We start from the raw sequence: 22,742 nt of genomic DNA, 5'->3' as shown, positions 1-22,742 counted from the left end.
TACGACCCCAAGAATACAATCCCTACAGTCAAGCATGGTGGTGGCAGCATCATGCTGTGGGGATGTTTCTCAGCCAAGGGGCCTGGCCTCTGGTCCGCATCCATGGGAAGATGGATAGCACGGCCTACCTGGAGATTTTGGCCAAGAACCTCCGCTCCTCCATCAAGGATCTTAAGATGGGTCATCATTTCATCTTCCAACAAGACAACGACCCAAAGCACACAGCCAAGAAAACCAAGGCCTGGTTCAAGAGGGAAAAAATCAAGGTGTTGCAGTGGCCTAGTCAGTCTCCTGACCTTAACCCAATTGAAAACTTGTGGAAGGAGCTCAAGATTAAAGTCCACATGAGACACCCAAAGAACCTAGATAACTTGGAGAAGATCTGCATGGAGGAGTGGGCCAAGATAACTCCAGAGACCTGTGCTGGCCTGATCAGGTCTTATAAAAGACGATTATTAGCTGTAATTGCAAACAAGGGTTATTCCACAAAATATTAAACCTAGGGGTTGAATAATAATTGACCCACACTTTTATGTTTAAAATTTATTAAAATTTAACTGAGCAACATAACTTGTTGGTTTGTAAGATGTATGCATCTGTTAATAAATCCTGGTCTTGTTTGAAGTTTGCAGGCTCTAACTTATTTGCATCTTATCAAACCTGCTAAATCTGCAGGGGGTTGAAGACTACTTGTAGGCACTGTATATGTGCAGTGCTGTTCCTGTCATCGCTACACCCAACCTTTATACTGGCCATCATTTTCTCATTAGGAGAAATGTATTTTCAGCCTATAAAGCTGCATACATATGTCACTGGCTCTAATTATTATTATTTTTTCATACAGTTGTAGTGAAAGGTAATAGCATAACTAGAGTCCGATGGGCCCCGGTGCATCTATTGGATCTGTGCTCCCTTAAATTCACCTCCCTTGCATTTTGATCAGATGTATTGGCCTTTGTAGTGTTCTAAAACCTATATAGACATATCTGCTGCCCCTCCATACCTGTGATGTAGTAATTTCTCCCCATCCTATAGTAATGTCCCCCATCCTAAGCCCCTTCCAGTTATATACAGTATGTCCCCCATCCTGGTATATATGTCCCCCCATCCTGGGCACCTGTCTGGCATATACAGTATGTCCTACATCCTTGGCCCCTTACAGGTATAAATGTCCATATCCTGGTATATATGTCCCCCATTCTGGTAAATATGTCCCTCATCTTTGGCTCCTTCTAGGTATATATGTTCACCATTTTGGTAAATATGTCCCCCATCTTGATATATATGTCCCCCATCCTGGTATATATGTCCCTTATCCAAGTATATATATATATATATATATATATATATATATATATATATATATATATATATATTCCTCATCCTGTGCTCCTTACAAGTATATATATCCCCCATCATGGGCCCCTTTCAGGTATACAGCATATGTCCCTCATTCTGGATTGCATCCTGGTATATATGTAGACCATTTTGGGATAAGTGCCACCCTTCCTGATATATATGTCCCTCATCCTGGACCCCATCCTGGTATATATGTCCCCGGATGTGGAATATATTTCCCTCATCCTGGGCGCATTCTGGTGTAAATGCCCAAAATCCTGGTTAATATGTCCCTCATGCTATGCCCATCCTGGAATATCTGTCACCTAATGTAATATATAAGTCCTTATCCTGGGCACATCCTGGTATATATGTCCCAAATCTTGGAATATATGACCCCCAACATAGTATATATGTCCAACATTCTTCTTCTGCATAAAAAAACCTTAACATTCTACTCATCTTCCTCCACTCCCCTGCTGCTGCGTCCTATGTTACAGCTGGGGCAGCTTACATTGGCATGTATACGATGGCACATGAAGTCACTGCCATGCACCTCCAGTTCCTGGCATGCTGGACAACGTCAGCTGCCAGCCTCTGTTTGGCTGGCAGCATGTATTGCAATGTGCCACAATACACTTCAGTTGATGCACAGCCAGCTAAAGTAGGAGCTGGGGTCAGTAAGACCCCCTGCAGCACGGATCCGGTAGCGGTCACAAACTCTGGGATCATTATGCACCTGTTTAAAAGCATAGTTGACTTCAGCTTTTCAAAATAATGTACGTATTCTGATGTTTACCAGTGAAATACTTACCAAAAGGGTCCTTATTTGCATACTTCTAGGTAAAGCAAATCTTTGGGCATGTTAGCAGTATATATAGTAGAGATTACATTAACATTTTGTCAATTTTTTAAGGATAAGATAATAGAACAAACAGGCCCCTATTAATTAAAGCTTTTTTGAAAGAATTCTGTCTAAAAAGCTTTTGGTGTTTTCACACTGTTTCGCCCAGCTGCGACAAGGTAAATTCCAACAAACGGGAGTGTGAAGGGGTATAGTGGCCACTGCTTTCAAATTCATGATGAGTGAGTGGTGGCTTTCACCACTTTGTACCTCACCTGATTCGTTAAGAGGCATGCCTCTTAACAAAACAGGAGCCTGCATCCACAACCCCATCAAAATTGGGCGTAAGAAATGCCGATCTTGATGAATCGCGGTCTTTGCTTTTACTGTCATACAATTATGTTCATAATACCCATATAATATCATTGCCATAATTTGTGTTTACGGGAGATCTTAAAGGTAAGGTGTTGCGGGTTTTTTTTTTGTATTAATAATAGTGATTATGGAATCATGTATTTTTAATACAAAATTGAACTCACTGTGTTTATTTAGTTTTTATTTAATTCTAGTGTTTTTGAAGCACTGGGGGCTGCCATCTTGGATCTGCTATGTGTAAGATTAGTTACTCACCTCATTTATGGCAGCCCTCTGTGCATTAACTCTGATTGTCGAGCTCCAACCCTATTTGCTAACACAGAGACAGCATCTGCTGTAAACTAGACATGCCCCCTGGGCTGTCCAGATCAAAGCAGAGGGAGGAGATCACCGCCATCTTTGTGGAGCTCACAGCATATGCTGTGTGCTGCACTTTCCCCCTGTCATCCGCCTGGATGGGATGAGTACCGGTGCCGGGCAGCGGTGATTGCAATGTAACTGATCCTGGCGTACTTCTCCCCACCCCTCCGCTCACCCTCCTCCCCCTTCGCTCACCCCCCCTCTGCCGGCGCTCACCCCCCACTCTGCCACTCACCCTTCTCCCCTCCGCTCACCCCCCCAAATCACCCCTCACTCCACCACTCACTCTCCCTCCTCCTCCACTCCCCCCCACGTGTGCTCACCCAGGGCCTCCACTTGTTGCTGCTCTGTGCTGTGATCGCTGATTGGAGGAACAGACACTAGGCTGACAGGACAGGCTGCCAAGGGCGCAAGTCTGAGAGGAGTGTATGCGGCTGGAACCAGTGATCGTGGCATGACATCTGTAGTGCAGTGCCGCTCAGTATGCAGATCACCCCTCCTCACCGCATGTCATTTCAGACCTCCGATCCCGGCCAGCAGCACAGTATATGGAGGTGCGGGATGCAGTGCGGCACGGGATGTAGTGGGACACTATGTAAAAAGTAAAGTGACACTTTAGACATTAGGATCACTTTGTGGTAACCATCATTCTCTCTTATCTTTTTGGAAACACCCAGATCGGGAAAGGGAGCTGTGACATCACACACAGGAGAGCAGATTCCATACACTTTTACTGCAGTTGTAATGTGAGCTAGTTCTACAGTAGCTCTACAGCAGCTGCTCCCTCTAGTGTGGAAAGTGGAAAATATCAAACTTTAAATTTTTGTTTAGATTTTTCTCAGTTAAAAACAAATAATAATATTTAGATAAAACATTAATACTTTACATTTTTTTCAGTTATTGATTTATTTTTTTTACGACACCTTCCCTTTAATATTCAGTGACATAATTTGCATGTATTGTTGTAGAGTGTCACTTTTCAGCATTTTAAGTTAATCTTTAATACTCATGATATATGATACAGAATGAGAAAGAAAAAAAGGGAATTATATTGTAGGGCATCATCAATTCAATATGAATCAACACCTTGCATACAAAAATGCTATGATATGAAACCCAACCCATGACCCCCCCCCCAAAAAAAAACATTGAATGCTAGTCACGCATATGGCACTTATTTAACTTTGATGCTCAAAGTGGCCACTGTCAGCTGCAATGCACATCTGGACTCTGGGCAGCATACTGTATCTTGCTGCACGTTGTGCAATATGGTAGGTGACACGTTTGCACAGGCATCTGTAATACGTCGTCGTAGGTCCTACAATGCTGGGTTAGGGGTCGCATACACCTGCTGTTTTATGTGACCTCACAGAAAGAAGTCCAATGGGGTAAGGTTAGGTGAGCGTGGAGGCCACCATACCCAATGACTTGTAGGAAGGTCTCCATGAGGTATTGCTTCATGTCCGCAGCCTTGTGAGTTTTCACGTTCTAATCATAGCATTTCTGTATGCAAGGTGGCGATTCGTATTGAATTGATAATGCCCTACAACTTTGTAATTCACTTTTTTTCTCTATCTCATTCCATGTTCGAGATAAAAATACTAACTCCGTTGTTTTCCACCAGGTGTCGCTATAGGTGGTTTCATTGTGTAGTGCATGGCTACTTTACTATACCTAGACACCACTGCTATGACTATAGCTGCCGCCGTTCTCAAGTTAATGGTGGTGAACAGGATATGGGTGGACACACTGTACATTTTGCAGACAAAAATGGCATTTCTATAGAAATGTGTATGTTTCGAATATACATGTTGATTAATTTTTAACATGTACAGTATATGATTATTGACACCATGGGAAAAGTGTCATTAACAAATTGAGGTGACAGCCTTGTGACATCGTATTCAATGTATAATACAGATGACTACAGCACCTGTATATTGAAGCTCTGTTGTCATTTTAGTATTTACAAGTTAATGGTAAAGTTAATAGAGATATTCACAAGTATTAGAAAATTTGTTTTAATTTCTGCATCAATTCAACCTAAATTGAAACGAGATCTTTACATAGTTGGGTAATCTGGATAAAAAAGGGAAAGAGCTTGTTAGGGTCTAAAGCTGAATGCTTCATGTGCAGGAGTTAAGCGGGGTTTACACGCAGCGATATCCATCCCCGATATCCCCATCGGTTGTGCGTCACGGGCAAATTGCTGCCCGTGGCGCACAACATCGCTGACACGCGTCACACTATACTTACCTGCCTAGCGACGTCGCTGTGGCCGGCAAACCGCCTCCTTTCTAAGGGGGCGGTTTGTTCTGCATCACAGCGACGTCACTAAACGGCCGCCCAATAGAAGCGAAGGGGCAGAGATGAGCGGGCCAAACATCGCGCAAACCTCCTTCCTTCCTCATTACGGGCAGCCGCAGGTACGAGGTTGTTCATCGTTCCTGCGGTGTCACACATAGCGATGTGTGCTGCTGTGGCACCCCTGACCTGGTCAGGCACCACTGAGTACTGCACCCATGCTGGGGACAGTACTTCCAGGTAATCCTGAAGGCTGGAATAGGGTGTGTACGCACAGACACATAGCAACCAGGTCTCCCATACCTTGAGAGGGGACCCTTGGGCAGACCCAAGAGGGGGCTTCCCTCCACATCTCAGCAAGGGGTGGAGCAAAGAGGCTGGAAGCTAAGGTTGCAGCGGCTGTCAGGAAAGTAGGAGGAAAGCCAGTCTGGTAGCAGGGAGCGTGGTTGCTAGGAGAGGAGACACGGTCGCTCTAGTCAGACCCTGCACGTGAAGTAGCCGTTGGTGGGGGAGAACGGTCACCAGCAAGTCAGTCAGAAAGATGCTGAGGGAGTCAGTTGGTCAAGTACGGGGACCCCTGGTGACTAGGAACGCACGGGGAACAGGTCCCTAGAGTAGACGTCCATTTATTGATCTGCTAAACCTGCCGGTGAGGGGAACTACAAGTCTCTCACCAACCAACTAGAGTCCGAGCCTCATCAGCAACGAGGGGGCCCATAAGGAGGATCAAGCCTGGAGCCATCTTCCTTGGTCCACGCTGCCGGTAAACGGGCCAAAAAGGGGAGAAAAGGCAGTAGCAACTTCCCTGAATGAATCCCACAGTACTTCAAGTCAGGGGTTATCCAAAACAAGAAGTGCTAGGAAGGCGAGTTAACGGTTACCCTTAGACCGGCCTAAACGATACCTGGTTTCTCCTGGTTTAATCTCAGAATCGCCCAGGTACCTCACAAAACACCCAAAAGTGAGTAAAAACAAGTTGAAAGACTTTCCAGACTGAGACTGAGTTATTCTGGGACCTGTTGTTCTACACACCTGAGCCCCTAGGGCCAGCCTCACTTCCGGGAGGCCACACCATCTGACTGCAGACTCCATCAGCTCCAGGCGCTCGTTAAACCTGTAGTGGCGGTCACCCATAACCCTGACCACAAACCGTGAGTGGCGTCACGACTCCTATATAAATAAACCTGACATGCCTGTTGCCAGAAATACCAAAGTGAAGACCCTGTGGTGTCCCCTGAGGTGGAGTGGTATCCCTGGGGCGATCGCTGCAGGTGGGCGACACATCTTCTGCTGTCACGAATAGGTACAAGGACTAGACCTGTTTAGACAGGTGACAGTGCGCCTCAGCAGTCCGATTGAAAAATTTGAACTGCCTCCATTTTGTCATTTTTAAAAGCGTGCGATTTTAAGAGCTGCAGCCCACGCAGAAGAAAAGGTAACCGCCTACGAAGAGGAGTGGCTGACCCAGCATGGGAAGAGCGCTCTGACACAGTGGAAGGAGAAGATGGGGGCGGATCTGTCCCCGGACTGCGGGGACGTCCCAGTCCTGTGGGAGGAGGACGACCAAAAATGAAACTAAGCCTAAGTGTGACCAGAACCTGATGAGCAACGACAGAGATAAGATGGCGTCTGCAGGAGGTGACCAGGGAGAGCAGGGTTGGACCAGGCCCATGACTGCAGAGGAGTTGGAGGCAGAAGTGGGAAGAATTGCCGACGGTGTGGAAGAGCAGAGCAGGCGAGAGATAGCCGCTTGGAAGAAGAAGATAATAACGATAATTAGAAACCTGCGGTTGTCGGTGCAGCAAGGCCCGCCTGGAGGCACCGCCCATGCTCAACTGGAGTCATCATCAGCAATAGCGACACTGCTACGGGATGTCTCCAGCATGAATCTGAGTGAGTGCCAAAACCGTCCCTGTTCAACCTGGTATGCCGACCTCACCGGCATTGTCATCAGACGCTGGTGCGATTGCTGATGCGATGCCTGATGCGATGTCTGGTACGATGTCCGGTGCGATGCCTGATGCGATGTCTGATGTGATGCCTGATGCGATGGCTGGTGCGATGCCCGATGCGATGTCCGATGCGACGTCCGGTGCGATGTCCGGTGCGACACCCGATGCAACACATGGTGCGACGCCCGCGGTCAGACCAGACCAGGCCGCAATGCCTTCTGTCCCAGTTGCCCAACCAGAGACGGTCACAGCGCCCTAGTCACTGACTGGGATCCAGCTTCTACATCCAGACCAAAGGTAATTACAGGTCATCAGTCGCTGACTGGGGAACCAGCACCTGTGCTCCGACCTGAAGTGGACAAAGAACTGGCTCGGCTAAAGAGAGAACTGGAAGCTCAGTTCCCAGCACACCTGGTGGAGAGGTACCTGATCCCCAAGTTGTCATCCCACCCTGAAGCTCTCACAGCACCTTCTCCGCTGGAGAGGGATTCACCGTCCTGAATGGCTGATGAAAGCTCATCCCCAGAGCTGCTCCTTGCGCGGCCAGAGGAGGTCGCAGCACCCTTTTGTAGAAAGGGAGGCCATGAGGTTGCGCTGTTGTTCCCCCAAAGACCGGAAGAGGTCACAGTACCCTCTGCCAGGGAGGGAGAAGAGGTCCAGCCACCATCACTCCTGTTCCCCAACCAACCAGAGGAAGTTGCAGCACCCTCTGAGAGAGAGGGAGGCCGAGCTACTGTTCCCCCAATGACCGGAAGAGGTCACAGCACCCCCTGCCAGGGAGGAAGAACTGGTAGCATATAGCCCCAGCATGTATGTTACCTGGTTGCCTGCTGATGACCAGGTGATGGTAATGCAGAGACCAGCCCGCAGAGAGCAGCGTCGTGTGAGACCCAGACACCCCCTTGAGAAGCCCACCCCAGAGAGAGAGCAAGTGGAGGTCAGGGACCTGCAGGAAAAGCAGTCCCTGTGGCTGGCCAGACACCAGGCCAGAGGTCCCCTCCACCGTGGGGTAGTGGAGGAATTCAACTGCCGCACAGGGTGGGGCTTTATAGTAGAGGCCGGAGTGAAGGAGGGGAGCTTTGACTCCAGATGGGACGTGCAGTCCCACCTACAAAAAGGTCACCCTGGTCGTGATCTCTATGTGGGGGATGTAGTCGATTTCACAAGGCATATGGGAGAGAGAGGCTGGTTTGCCTTGGACGTGGTGCAATGTCCGAAGGAAACCTTAGTGAGCTCAGACTCCATCCCCACTGCTTCTACCAGGTCCCCAGAGTCATCACCACCAGGGGACGCCCATGCTGCAATCTCACATAGTCAGAGCACTGAAAGAAAGAGCCCTGATCTTGAGAGAAGGAAGTCTGTCTAGATTAAAAATGTTTTGAAAATGTTTATTTGTTATGACTAGAGTTGAGCGCGGTTCGCGGTTTGAGGTTCTCCAGTTCACGGCGCGAGTGATTTTGGGGGCTGTTCTAGATCGAACTAGAACTCGAGCTTTTTGCTAAAGCTCGATAGTTCTAGATACGTTCGAGAACGGTTCTAGCAGCAAAAAGACAAGCTAATTATTACTGGATTTTGCGGGAACAGCGCATTCAGATCACTGCTGTTTGGATAATGTTGGGGGTTTTTTTCCTTGTCTTCCTTCCCTAAGCGCGCGCGTGTAGTGGGGAGGGCCATCATGTCAGCCAATCCCAGACACACACACACAGCTAAGTGGACTTTTAGCCAGAGAAGCAACTACATGTGTGATAGGATGTCCATGTCACATGTCCCTGCATTATAAATACGGGCATCTGCCCGTCTGGAAGCCATTATCTCTTCTGCGTCTGGGTGTCAGTCACCGCTGGCTTAGCTCCTGTCTCCGATACTGCTGTGTACGCTCTATACACAGCGCTATACAGAATAGGGATAGAAGTTTCTTTCAGCCCTTGTAAGGGCTAATACCGGCAGGGTCAGAGCCATAGGTGACAGTAAGGGCGGTGAAAACAGATTTAACAGCTACACAAGATGACATCGTCTGTGTAGCTAAGGTCAGGGATTTCCTCGCTGCATATCCCCATTAGGAGGGATAGAAAGGGAGGCTTCCTTTCCTCTACCCAGACCCACAACCCTGCCACTGTACCCTCCTGCCCTTTGCACACTCAAACTCATTTGTTACTAAGCCATTATACTAGCAAACACTGAGGAAACTTAGTGGCATCCTAAACGTGGCTGTTGGACTTCTGTATTGCCCCACTAGTGCAAAGATATTTGCAGCACGTCTGCCTGCATTGCACACTCAAACTCATTGTTACTAAGCCATTATACTAGCAAACACTGAGGAAACTTAGTGGCATCCTAAAAGTGGCTGTTGGACTTCTGTATTGTCCCACTAGTGCAAAGATATTTGCAGCACGTCTGCCTGCATTGCACACTCAAACTCATTGTTACTAAGCCATTATACTAGCAAACACTGAGGACACTTAGTGGCATCCTAAACGTGGCTGTTGGACTTCTGTATTGTCCCACTAGTGCAAAGATATTTGCAGCACGTCTGCCTGCATTGCACACTCAAACTCATTGTTACTAAGCCATTATACTAGCAAACACTGAGGAAACTTAGTGGCATCCTAAAAGTGGCTGTTGGACTTCTGTATTGTCCCACTAGTTCAAAAATATTTGCAGCACGTCTGCCTGCATTGCACTCTCAGACTTATTGTTACTAAGCCATTATACTAGCAAACACTGAGGAAACTTAGTGGCATCCTAAAAGTGGCTGTTGGACTTCTGTATTGTCCCACTAGTGCAAAGATATTTGCAGCACGTCTGCCTGCATTGCACACTCAAACTCATTGTTACTAAGCCATTATTCTAGCAAACACTGAGGAAACTTAGTGGCATCCTAAACGTGGCTGTTGGACATCTGTATTGTCCCACTAGTGCAAAGATATTTGCAGCATGTCTGCCTGCATTGCACACTCAAACTCATTGTTACTAAGCCATTATTCTAGCAAACACTGAGGAAACTTAGTGGCATCCTAAACGTGGCTGTTGGACTTCTGTATTGTCCCACTAGTGCAAAGATATTTGCAGCACGTCTGCCTGCATTGCACACTCAAACTCATTGTTACTAAGCCATTATACTAGCAAACACTGAGGAAACTTAGTGGCATCCTAAACGTGGCTGTTGGACTTCTGTATTGTCCCACTAGTGCAAAGATATTTGCAGCACGTCTGCCTGCATTGCACACTCAAACTCATTGTTACTAAGCCATTATACTAGCAAACACTGAGGAAACTTAGTGGCATCCTAAACGTGGCTGTTGGACTTCTGTATTGTCCCACTAGTGCAAAGATATTTGCAGCACGTCTTCCTGCATTGCACACTCAAACTCATTGTTACTAAGCCATTATACTAGCAAACACTGAGGAAACTTAGTGGCATCCTAAAAGTGGCTGTTGGACTTCTGTATTGTCCCAGTAGGGCAAAGATATTTGCAGCACGTCTGCCTGCATTGCACACTCAAACTCATTGTTACTAAGCCATTATACTAGCAAACTATGCTGCCAGTTTAAGGGCCGTAGTTGCATTGTCAGGGATAATTATTGTTGTTTATTCTGCTGTTAATAAAGCTAGACCTCCGCTGAAATCTACACCACCTCTAAATTTTTACTACCGCATTTTAAGACACAATCTTGTCGCAATCAAAATGAGTGGCAAAACGACAGATGCTGGTGGAAAGGGGAAGAGGCGTGTTGGAAAAGGAAAAAAAGGTTTGTCCGTGGGGAAGGTGGCAAAGCTCCATTAACATCTGCTGAAGATAGACCATCTTCCAGCAAAAGTAAGATGTCTACTACTTACCGTGGACAATCCGATGTGCTCCCTTTTTTACGGACATGAACAACTGGAACAAAGGTAGATGATGGCCAAAAAAGGAAAATGCTTGAATGGATCTCAAGTGGTCCAACAAGTGCCCTGTCCTCCACCTCAACTACCGCATCCAAAAAACACCAGTACTCTGAGTTGTCAGCCCAATCACACTTGCATTCTCCCAGCTCTGAAGTCTCCATCCGCCCTGCACAGTATGGTGGAACTGAGATGAGTCTGCAGAGCTGTTCAGTCACACTATAGCCTGGGAATCAGAAGTCTGCTCCCAAGCTACAGTGAGTACAGACCAGGAAATGGTCTGCAGTGATACCCAGAACCTTTGTGACTCAGATTCAGGCCATGGGGACCAAGTTTCTGAGCATAATGTTGACCCTTTTTCACAAACTGTAACACCTGTTGTTATAGACAATGAGGAACATACTGATGACGATGAGACGCAGATATCAGATTGGGATGACAACTTAACTATTCGGTCAGGGCAAGAAGAGGCTCGGTCTGAGGGTGAGGGGAGTGCAAACACAACAATTGATGAGGAAGTTCTAGATCCCACCTACTGTCAACCCACAGTTAGGCACTCGAAGAGGTCAACAGAGGCGGTGGAGGAGGATGCAACCGACGACGAAGTTACCTTGCGCCTTCCTGGACAGAGTCGGAGCACTTGTAGCACGTCTACAACTGCATCCTCAGCCACCACTCTGCCTCTGAGCACTAGTCGGGGGGGCTCAGCAGGTCGCATGCCCTCTAAGCCTTGCCTAGCCTGGTCCTTTTTTGACATAGCAAAAGATCAGCCAAATTTTGTGATCTGTAAAATTTGTCGTGATTCTGTTAGTAGAGGGCAAAACCTCAGCAGTTTGACAACTTCTTCCATGGATCGTCACATGAATAAATATCATATGTCCCAGTGGAAAGCACACCGTGCTGCAATGCGGCCTAGCGGAGAGAACCATCCACCGCCTGCCCCTTCCAGTGCATCCGCGCGCTCTTCATCTTCTAGGACTGTGGGGACAGCTGTCACACCTGGTTTTCCACGCACAACTTCCACCACTGTAACCGCAACAGGTAGTTTGTTTGGTAGGTCGTCAGTTGGTTTGGAAGGGGAAACAAGTGCGTGTGTACAGCTCTCTCAGACATCGATAGCACCAACGTTGGATGAAGGCAACATCATGTCTACGCCTGCACTTTCCTCACAAACCTGCATTTTTCCAGGGACACCCTACTCAACACCGTCTACACACAGCAGCCAGATCTCTGGCCCTCAGATGTGGACAAATAAAAGGCCATTTCCTGCGACCCATGACAAAGCTAAGAGGTTGACTTTATCCCTCTGTAAGCTCTTGGCTACCGAAATGCTGCCTTTCCGCCTGGTGGACACACAGGATTTTAGAGACCTTATGTCTGTTGCTGTGCCCCAGTACCAGATGCCCAGTCGCCACTACTTCTCTAAGAAAGGTGTGCCCGCGCTACACCAGCATGTCGCACACAACATCACCGCTTCCTTGAGAAACTCTGTGTGTCAACGGGTGCATTTCACCACTGATACTTGGACCAGTAAGCATGGACAGGGATGTTACATGTTGCTGACTGGGCACTGGGTAACTATGGTGATAGATTGTGAAGGGGCTGCTGCACAAGTCTTGCCGTCCCCACGACTTGTGTGTCAATCCTCTGTCTGTCCAAGTTCCGCCACTGCTTCTGCCTACTCCACCTCATCTGGGTCCTCCACCTCCGCCCAAAGCCTGCCTGGTCAGGCCACCAGCATTCTCAATGCGCAGAAGGAATCACTCACCCCTCATTACTATGCTGGCAGCAGAGCGCAACAGCATCAGGCGGTCTTTAGCTTGACATGTCTTGGAAATAGGAGTCACACAGCGGCTGAGTTGTGGGCAGCTCTGGAGACTGAGTTTAATAAATGGTTGTCTCCACTCAACCTGCAGCCTGGTAAAGCCGTGTGCGACAATGCTGCAAACCTGGGTGCGGCCCTTCGCCTGGGCAAGGTGACACACGTGCCTTGTATAGCTCACGTGTTGAACCTTGTTGTCCAGCAATTTTTAACACACTATCCCGGCCTAGATGGCCTCTGACCAGGGCACGAAAACTGTATGCTCACTTCCGCCATTCAACCGGCGCAGCTGAGCGACTTGCATCGCTCTAGAAGTCTTTCGGCCTGCCGGTTCATCGCCTGAAATGCGATGTGGAGACAAGCTGGAATTCAACTCTCCACATGTTACAGCGACTGTGGCAGCACCGCCGAGCCCTGGTACAATACGTATGACGTATAGCCTGGGCCAACGAGATGCAGAGGTGGGGCAGATCACCCTGATGGAGTGGTCTCAGATCAAGGACCTATGCACCCTTCTGCAGAGTTTCGACATGGTGACGAATATGTTTAGCGCTGACAATGCCATTATCAGCATGACAATTCCAGTCATTTACATGCTTGAGCACACGCTAAACACTATTCGGAGTCAGGGGGTGGGACAACAGGAAGGGGAGGAACTACAGGAGGATTCATATGCGCAAGACACAACAACATCACCAAGGTCCAGACATTCATCATCACCAACGCGGCAGGCATGGGACCATGGGGGACAGGGATCAAGAAGGGAGCATGGTAGCAGGCGAAATGTTGAGGAAGGTGCAGGAGAACATGAAGAAATGGAGGACGAACTGTCCATGGACATGGAAGACTCAGCGGATGAGGGAGACTTTTGGTCAAATTTCAGTTGAAAGAGGTTGGGGGGGATGTCAGAGGAAGAAAGAACGGTTAGCACCTCTAAGCCACAAACACAGCGTGGACTTGGTCCGCATGGCTGCGCAAGACACATGAGCGCCTTCTTGCTGCACTACCTCCAACATGACCCTCGTATTGTCAAAATTAGAAGTGATGATGACTACTGGCTTGCCACACTATTAGATTCCCAGTACAAGTCCAAATTTTGTGACATAATTCCAGCCATAGAAAGGGACACACGTATGCAGGAGTATCAGCAGAAGCTGTTGCTCGATCTTAGCTCGACTTTTCCACCAAACAACCGTGCAGGTGCAGGGAGTGAATCTCCCAGTTGTAACTTGACAAACATGGGACGGTCTCGTCATCTTCAACAGTCTACCCGTACCAGTAGCACCGTATCTGGTGCTGGTAAGAGCAATTTTATTGAATCTTTTCATAATTTTTTTAGACCGTCCTTTGCAAGGCCACCAGAGACAACAAGTCTGACACATAGTCAACGGCTGGAGAGGATGATACAGGAGTATCTCCAAATGAACATCGATGCCATGACTTTGCAAATGGAGCCTTGCTCATTTTGGGCTTCAAATCTTGAAAAATGGCCAGAGCTCTCAACTTACGCCTTGGAGATTTTGTCGTGTCCAGCTGCCAGCGTTGTCTCTGAACGTGTCTTCAGTGCTGCTGGGTGTGTGCTGACAGATAAGCGCACGCGTCTGTCCAGTGACAATGTGGACAGACTAACGTTCATCAAAATGAACAAGTCATGGATCCACAAGGAATTTACTACCCCTGTGTCATCCTGGGGAGAGTAAATGCTTGTGGATTTGGAATGTGCTTGATGCAAATCAAAACATCCTGTTTGCAACTAGGGCACAAGTGCTGCCACTGATGGGGTGTCTGTGTGGCCCAATTTTTGGAAAAAAAGGGAGACTCCGCTTGGAGTAACCCTTGCTTGCTGTGTTTTTTAAAAGGAGCCAAGATGAACAAGTCATGGTTCAGCAAAGACTTTGCTACCTACCCCGGTGCAATCCTGAGGACGGAAAAGGATGGCATATTTTTGAATGTGCGTGATGCAAATCTAACTGTGAAGTGTACAACTGGGGCACAAGTGCTGCCACTGAATGGGTGGGTGTGTGTGGGGCCCAATTTTTGGAAAAAAAGGAGACTCCGCTTGGAGTAACCCTTGCTTGCTGTGTTTTTTAAAAGGAGCCAAGATGAACAAGTCATGGTTCAGCAAAGACTTTATATACCTACCCCAGGGTCCTCCTGGGAACGGTTAAGTATGGCGTATTTTTGAATGTGCTTGATGCAAATCTAGCTGTGAAGTGTATAACTGGGGCACAAGTGCTGCCACTGAAGGGTTGAATGTCTGTGTGGCCCAATTTTTGGAGAAAAGGGACACTCCGCTTGGAGTAACCCTTGCTTACATTGTTTTTTAAAAGGAGCCAAGATGAACAAGTCATGGTTCAGCAAAGACTTTGCTACCTACCCTGGGGTCATCCTGGGAACGGTTAAGTATGGCGTATTTTTGAATGTGCTTGATGCAAATCTAGCTGTGAAGTGTACAACTGGGGCACAAGTGCTGCCACTGAAGGGGTGAGTGTCTGTGTGGCCCAATTTTTGGAAAAAAGGGACACTTCGCTTGGAGTAACCCTTGCTTATATTGTTTTTAAAAATGGTCCAAGATGAACAGAGCTGGGATCAGGAAAGACTTTGCTACCTACCCCGGTGCAATCCTGAGGACGGAAAAGGATGGCGTATTTTTGAATGTGCTTGATGCAAATCTAGCTGTGAAGTGTACAACTGGGGCACAAGTGCTGCCACTGAAGGGGTGGGTGTGTGTGTGTGTGTGGCCCAATTTTTGGAAAAAAGGGAGAACTCCGCTTGGAGTCACCTTGTGGTGTTTTACATGATTTTAGAAGGGCGTGCCATGCCTATATCTGTGTCTCCTCTTTTTCCTTGTCCAGCTCTTTTGTTTTCGCATGAGTATATGTCCTTGTCACTTTCCCATGTGTTTGTGTTGTGTTGTGAGTTGTTTGTCATCTTTTGGACACCTTTGAGGGTGTTTTCTAGGTGTTTTTATGTGTTTGTGATTGCCTGCCATTGTTTCCTATGCGGTTCGAGTTCAGTTCGTCGAACGTTCGCCCAACTGAACTCAAACGAGACCTCCGTTCGACGAACCGAATTCAATCCAAACCGCGACTGGTTCGCTCATCTCTAGTTATGACCAGTTAGAGTAACGTTAAAGTACATATGCCCGCAAGGACTGGTGCAAGAACTTGTTGAAATATGTTTTAGCACCAGGTTACGTGCACTTTAAAAATGGACCACAGGCTATGAACTGGCTATAGCCACAAACTCTCGCATTGTAAAAAGTTACCTCATTGGTACCAACCCTCAGAGTGTGCCTGTTTATGGGGCATGGCTTTGCACTACCAGGGAGCACGCCTGTTTATGGGGCCTGCTCTCCAACACCAAGGGAGCACGTCTGTTTATGGGGCCTGCTCTCCAACACACGGAAGCTGGTACGCCTGTTTATCAGGCCTACCTTACGCCACCCTCCTCATGAGAGGAAGATTGGAGGAAAGGTCTGGGATACATATGGCCCAGACCTGGTCACCAAAGGGACCGGTGGCCTGCCTGGAAGTTTCTGGGTGGGACCAGGACTTGTGGGTGGTGGATGGTGGTGGAATAGTACCTGGTATGTTTTAAATGTAAATGACTCCCCTGTGTGGGAAAAGTTTGTATTTAAGCTTTTTCTTGTGTTTGCAGCCCGAGGATGTGCTGTTATTAACTAAGGGGGAATGTGGCGCCCCTGACGTGGTCAGGCACCACTGAGTACTGCACCCATGCTGGGGACAGTACTTCGAGGTAATTCTGAAGGCTGGAATAGGGTGTGCATGCACAGACACATAGCAACCAGGTTTCCCACACCTTGAGAGGTTACCCTTGGGCAGACCCAAGAAGGGGATTGCCTCCACATCTCAGCAAGGGGTGGAGCGGAGAGGCTGGAAGCTGAGGTTGCAGTGGCTGTCAGGAAAGTAGGAGGAAAGCCAGTCTGGTAGCAGGGAGCGTGGTTGCTAGGAGAGGAGACACGGTCGCTCTAGTCAGACCCTGCATGTGAAGTAGCCGTTGGCGGGGGAGAACGTTCACCAGCAAGTCAGTCAGAAAGAAACTGAGGGAGTCAGTCGGTCGAGTACGGGGACTCCTGGTGACTAGGCACGCACGGGGAACAGGTCCCTAGAGTAGACGCCCATTTATTGATCTGGTCACCCTGCCGGTGAGGGGAACTAAAAGTCCATCATCAACCAACTAGAGTCTGAGCCTCAGCAGCAACGAGGGGGGCCCATAAGGAGGATCGAGCCTGGAGTCATCTTCCTTGGTCCATGCTGCCGGCAAATGGGCCAAAAAGGAGAGAAAAGGCAGTAGCGACTTCCCTGGATGAATCCCACGGTACTTCAAGTCAGGGGTTATCCGAAACAAGAAGTGCTAGGAAGGTGAGTTAACGGTTACCCTTAGACTAATGGATACCTGGTTTCTCCTGGTTTAATCTCAGCATCGCCCGGGTACCTCACAAAACATCCAAAAGTGAGTAAAAACAAGTTGAAAGACTTTCTGGACTGAGACTGAGTTATTCTGAGACCTGTTGTTCTACACACCCGAGCCCCTGGGGCCAGCCTCACTCATGGGAGGCTACACTATCTGACTGCAGACTCCATCAGCCCCAGACGCTCGTTAAACCTGCAGTGGCGGTCACCCATAACCCTGACCGCAAACCGTGAGTGGCGTCACGACTCCTATATAAATAAACCTGACATACCTGTTGCCATAAATACCAAAGTGAAGATCCTGTTGCGTCCCCTGAGGTGGAGTGGTGTCCCTGGGCGACCGCTGCAGGTGGGCGACACACTGCCGCAAGAACGACGAACAACCTGCGTCTTGCAACATCAACGATAATCGGGAATACAATGACTGGACAACGATCAACGATATGTTGAGTATTTTTGATCATTACTGGTCGTTCCTGCGGTGTCACACGCAACGACGTCGCTAACGACGCTGGATGTGCGTCACAAATTCAGTGACCCCCAACGACATCTCGTTAGCAATGTCGTTACGTGTAAACCCCGCTATAGTCTATAGGGCTTTTTAAACTTTAATGTACTTCAATCTATAAATAAAAACAGTTCTTTTGTCCATAGTATGACCAATACTGTTCCCCCAGCACTGCCGATTTTCTTATCACTGCTAAATGATATTTGCACAATTTTAATTAGATTTTTGCATCACTCTTTGCACCATTTTCTAAAATTGCGTTTGCTCTATTAACACCAGTGAATTCTGAATGTCCTTCTCAGGCTCCTATATTAAAGGGGTGGTTCACTACTCAGCATTAGTTGCCACATGGCTGTAAAACTCCTCAAGAAGGGTTTTGTCACATAGCTTGTGTAGTGCATTCTGTCTCTGAGCAGCGCTATTGCGGTTCACTCATCCCCATCAAGTGACCCCAGGGCTCCATGACCTCTAAGATCCGGTGATGTCACATCAACTTCCAGTTGACCTAAGATCACCGAAGTGGCCCCAGTCTGTCTGTGTGAATGGACTGTGGGTGGAGTTTCACTGCTTGTCACAGCCCAGCATCGCTCCTGCTTGTGGCGCTCAACAGCGAAGGAAAGAGCACATAAGATGCTGGACTGTGATGTGGGCTGTCACGAGCGGAGAAATGCCGCCCACAGCCCAGTCAATCAAGAAACTGGGGCTGCTTCGGTGATGTCGAATTAACTAGAAGTTGATGTGATGTCACTGAATCTCAGAGGTCACGGAGCCCTGGGGTCACTTGATGGGGATGAGCAGACCACAATAGCGCTGCTCAGAGGCAGAATATACTACACAAGGTATTTGACAAAAGGCTTCCCAAAGGGGTACTTTACATGCTGCGACATCGCTGCCGATATATCGTCGGGGTCATGTCGTTAGTGACGCACATCCGGCGCCGGTAGCGACATCGCAGCGTGTAACAGAAATGAGCGACGATCAACGAGCACAAAAACGTGAAAAATCGTTGCTTGTTGACACGTTGTTCATTTCCATAACATCGTTTCTGCTGCAGGTATGATGTTGTTTGTCGTTCCTGCGGCAGCACACAACGCTGTGTGTGACGCCGCTGGAACGACAAACATCTCCTTACCTGCGTCCACCGGAAAAGGAGGAAGGAAGGAGGTGGGCGGCATGTTCCGGCCGCTCATCTCCTTCCTTCCTTTTCTATCGGGCGGCGGTTCAGTGATGCTACTATGACGTCGCTGTGACGCTGAACGAACCGCCCCCTTAGAAAGGAGGCGGTTTGCCGGTCACAGCGATGTTGCAGAGCAGGTATGTGCGTTTGAAGCTGCCGTAGCGATAATGTTCGCTACGGCAGCAAGCACCAAATATTGCATGTGCGACGGGGCGGGTGCTATCGCGCTCGACATCGCTAGCAATCGCTAGCAATGTCGCAGCGTGTAAAGCCCGCCTAAGAGTCTTACAGCGATATGGCCATTACTGAGGAGTGGTGAAGCACCACTTTAACAGTCTTCAAACCCTCTCATTGTATCAAGCCCACACAGTAACACTATTATTTTCCTATGGTCCCTGTATTTATGTGTAAATTATGTATTATTAACTTTATCTGCATTTTTTTTTATTTTAAAGACCGCCTCGGCTGGTCATTGTTGACAGGCCGCAGTGTTAATTTTACAAGTGCAGTGCACATGATTGATGCAGCAACTCACTTGGCTCTGTGGCTACTGCCATCTACATTGGCAGTGATTGACTGCAGTAGTCATGTGCACTGTCGTCATCTTGTCACTGCTGCTACCTGTCAGCAGCAACCAAAGCAGGAGCACTGGGGAAGGTGAGGAAGGCCACATTCACACATCTATGTGTTACTATCCATGTGTTCATCGACCAGCCATGGGCCTCCTGACCCGAACTTGACAGCCTCATATGAATATAAGAAGCCATCAAGCTCAGGTCAGAAGATCTGCATTCGATCTGTGAATCATGGTGCCTATTTTTACCATGAAATCCGGATGTGTGAATAAGGCCTAATGTTGTGCTTGAAGTTTTTTTTTTTCAATGAGTGCAAACTGGTGAAATGATTACATCTCTGGAATCAGGGTCTCCGATCCCCCTCAAACACACAACGTGCTGCTATCAGATTACATAACAAAAACTTGGTGACAGATTCCTTTTAATAATAGTGTGAATTATGTGTTCTATCTATGTTAATAAAATATTTTCCAATATCCTCCATCAAAATCATATATTGATGAAATTTTGCTATATATTTTTTGTTTTTAATTCTAAAAAAGCCTTAAAAGTACCAGAAAAGCTCATAGCAAGCCATCAATACCAACAGAAAAGCCCATAGCAACCGATCAAAACCAACAGAAAAGCCCATGGAAACCAATTGGAGCTTATTTCTACATTGCGAATAGTTGCTGTAGGCATGTCAGGCATTTTTGATTATTGGATCCATAATTTTTGTCTGACAATGAATTCCCGATGCCTGTAGTTTCCAGTTATGCATTTGTAATTATGGACTTAATCTTGTTAGATATTGCCAAGATCTTCATGTTTCTCTGTCTCCTATCTATATTTATTGCAGAATAACCACAACAGCTGCGTGTATGATGGACTTGCGGAGATATCCACTGGATGAGCAGAACTGTACTCTGGAAATAGAGAGCTGTACGTATAACCTCAGGAGACATGACAGAAAAATACATCATTAATGGCAGTGTGGGGATTTCAGAATCAGATGATAATTCTTCGTATTTTACACAGTAAAGTGTTAATAAAATTTCTTTGTTGCCCTGATTAGCCATTGCACGGGTGCATATCCGCAACACAAGAGAACTAATGGTCACATTTTAATCAGGTTCCATTTGAATAGAGAAAATAGTGAGATGCAATTTGCTTTCAATTTGTTTTAATATGCATGAGTGGCCATTCAGTAGTCTCCCCCAGGGACCCTGGAAAACCCTCTTATTATCAATGCAAATTTGTCTTTGCAAGGAAACTCTGTGTTTAATATAAAGCAATACAGATTTTTCTTTGTACTATAATGAATAATAAAACACATATTTAAGTAATCTTTAAGAAACACATTTATTCATTAAGTCATTACTCAGTTCTCCGGGATATTGCACAATATTTACCAAGGAGTAAGTACTAGTGATGAGCGAGCATGCTTGTCACTACTCGGTACTCGCACGAGTATCACTGTACTCGGGCTGCTCGGCGGGGACCGAGTAATCTCGCGATACTCGTGCTTTACTCGTGGTCTTCATTTCTGCATGTTGGCGCTCTTTTGAGAGCCAGCCCTCATGCAGGGATTGGCTGGCAGACCACTGCAATGCCACAGCCCTGTTAGTTGTGGAATTGCAGTGATTGGCCGGCCTGCACAGCGTCACCGAGCCTTTATATAGGCCGGCGCGCTGTGCTCTGCTCACAGCTATTCTGACAGTGAGTGTAGGGAGAGTGTCGCTGATTCAGGGAAAGCTTTGCGGCCCTTTATAGCTTTTTCAGTTGCAGGGCTGCAAACAGTGTGACCAAAAGTCCTTCTCAGGACTATTCTAGTTGTATACAGGCAGGCAGGGTATAGCCAGGTCGGCGTACAGTAGCAGAGTCCTTCTCAGGACTATTGTTGCTATATACAGGCAGGGTATAGCCAGGTCTGAATACAGGCTAGTGACCAAAAGAGTCCTTGTCAGGACTATTGTAGCAGTATACAGGCAGGCAGGCAGGCAGGGTAGTGGTGACCGTATACCAGCCTTCATATCTGGGGCTGGTGTACACAGTGTAAAACAGTCCAGATAGTGTCTGACTTGTCTGTACTGTAATTGTCGCTCCCCAAAAAAACCTGTTAGGTTATTATTGCGTCCGTGCTTGGTTTTTAAAACCGCACGTGTGTGCCTGTTGGTGGCAGCGTACAGGTGCACTGGTGTGCGTTTTTACCAAACTATTATATAACGCACAAGTGTAGTGTATAATACACGTCAGTCAGCAGTGGCTGATAGTGTCAGAGTTCTTAATTTTTGCTCCTAAAACCTGTGTTAGGTTATTATTGCGTCCGTGCTTGGTTTTTAAAACCGCACGTGTGTGCCTGTTGGTGGCAGCGTACAGGTGCACTGGTGTGCGTTTTTACCAAACTATTATATAACGCACAAGTGTAGTGTATAATACACGTCAGTCAGCAGTGGCTGATAGTGTCAGAGTTCTTAATTTTTGCTCCTAAAACCTGTGTTAGGTTATTATTGCGTCCGTGCTTGGTTTTTAAAACCGCACGTGTGTGCCTGTTGGTGGCAGCGTACAGGTGCACTGGTGTGCGTTTTTACCAAACTATTATATAACGCACAAGTGTAGTGTATAATACACGTCAGTCAGCAGTGGCTGATAGTGTCAGAGTTCTTAATTTTTGCTCCTAAAACCTGTGTTAGGTTATTATTGCGTCCGTGCTTGGTTTTTAAAACCGCACGTGTGTGCCTGTTGGTGGCAGCGTACAGGTGCACTGGTGTGCGTTTTTACCAAACTATTATATAACGCACAAGTGTAGTGTATAATACACGTCAGTCAGCAGTGGCTGATAGTGTCAGAGTTCTTAATTTTTGCTCCTAAAACCTGTGTTAGGTTATTATTGCGTCCGTGCTTGGTTTTTAAAACCGCACGTGTGTGCCTGTTGGTGGCAGCGTACAGGTGCACTGGTGTGCGTTTTTACCAAACTATTATATAACGCACAAGTGTAGTGTATAATACACGTCAGTCAGCAGTGGCTGATAGTGTCAGAGTTCTTAATTTTTGCTCCTAAAACCTGTGTTAGGTTATTATTGCGTCCGTGCTTGGTTTTTAAAACCGCACGTGTGTGCCTGTTGGTGGCAGCGTACAGGTGCACTGGTGTGCGTTTTTACCAAACTATTATATAACGCACAAGTGTAG

The 22,742-nt window shown here is 47.3% G+C and overlaps 1 protein-coding gene across 1 annotated transcript in view; it reads left to right on the top strand.

The window, feature by feature from the left end:
- Positions 1 to 22,742, top strand: part of GABRB3 (gamma-aminobutyric acid type A receptor subunit beta3) — a 364,589-nt gene that overhangs the window by 258,070 nt on the left and 83,777 nt on the right. Inside the window, exon 5 of the mRNA XM_075336609.1 lies at positions 20,413 to 20,495. Coding sequence (XP_075192724.1) covers positions 20,413 to 20,495 — 83 coding nt within the window. The remainder of the gene's footprint in view (positions 1 to 20,412; positions 20,496 to 22,742) is intronic.

The sequence above is a fragment of the Anomaloglossus baeobatrachus genome, chromosome 2 (assembly GCF_048569485.1).
Source record: "Anomaloglossus baeobatrachus isolate aAnoBae1 chromosome 2, aAnoBae1.hap1, whole genome shotgun sequence".
NCBI classification, from domain to species: Eukaryota; Metazoa; Chordata; class Amphibia; order Anura; family Aromobatidae; genus Anomaloglossus; species Anomaloglossus baeobatrachus.
Note: the sequence above shows the minus strand (reverse complement) of the source record. Positions and strands in the feature narration are given on the sequence as shown.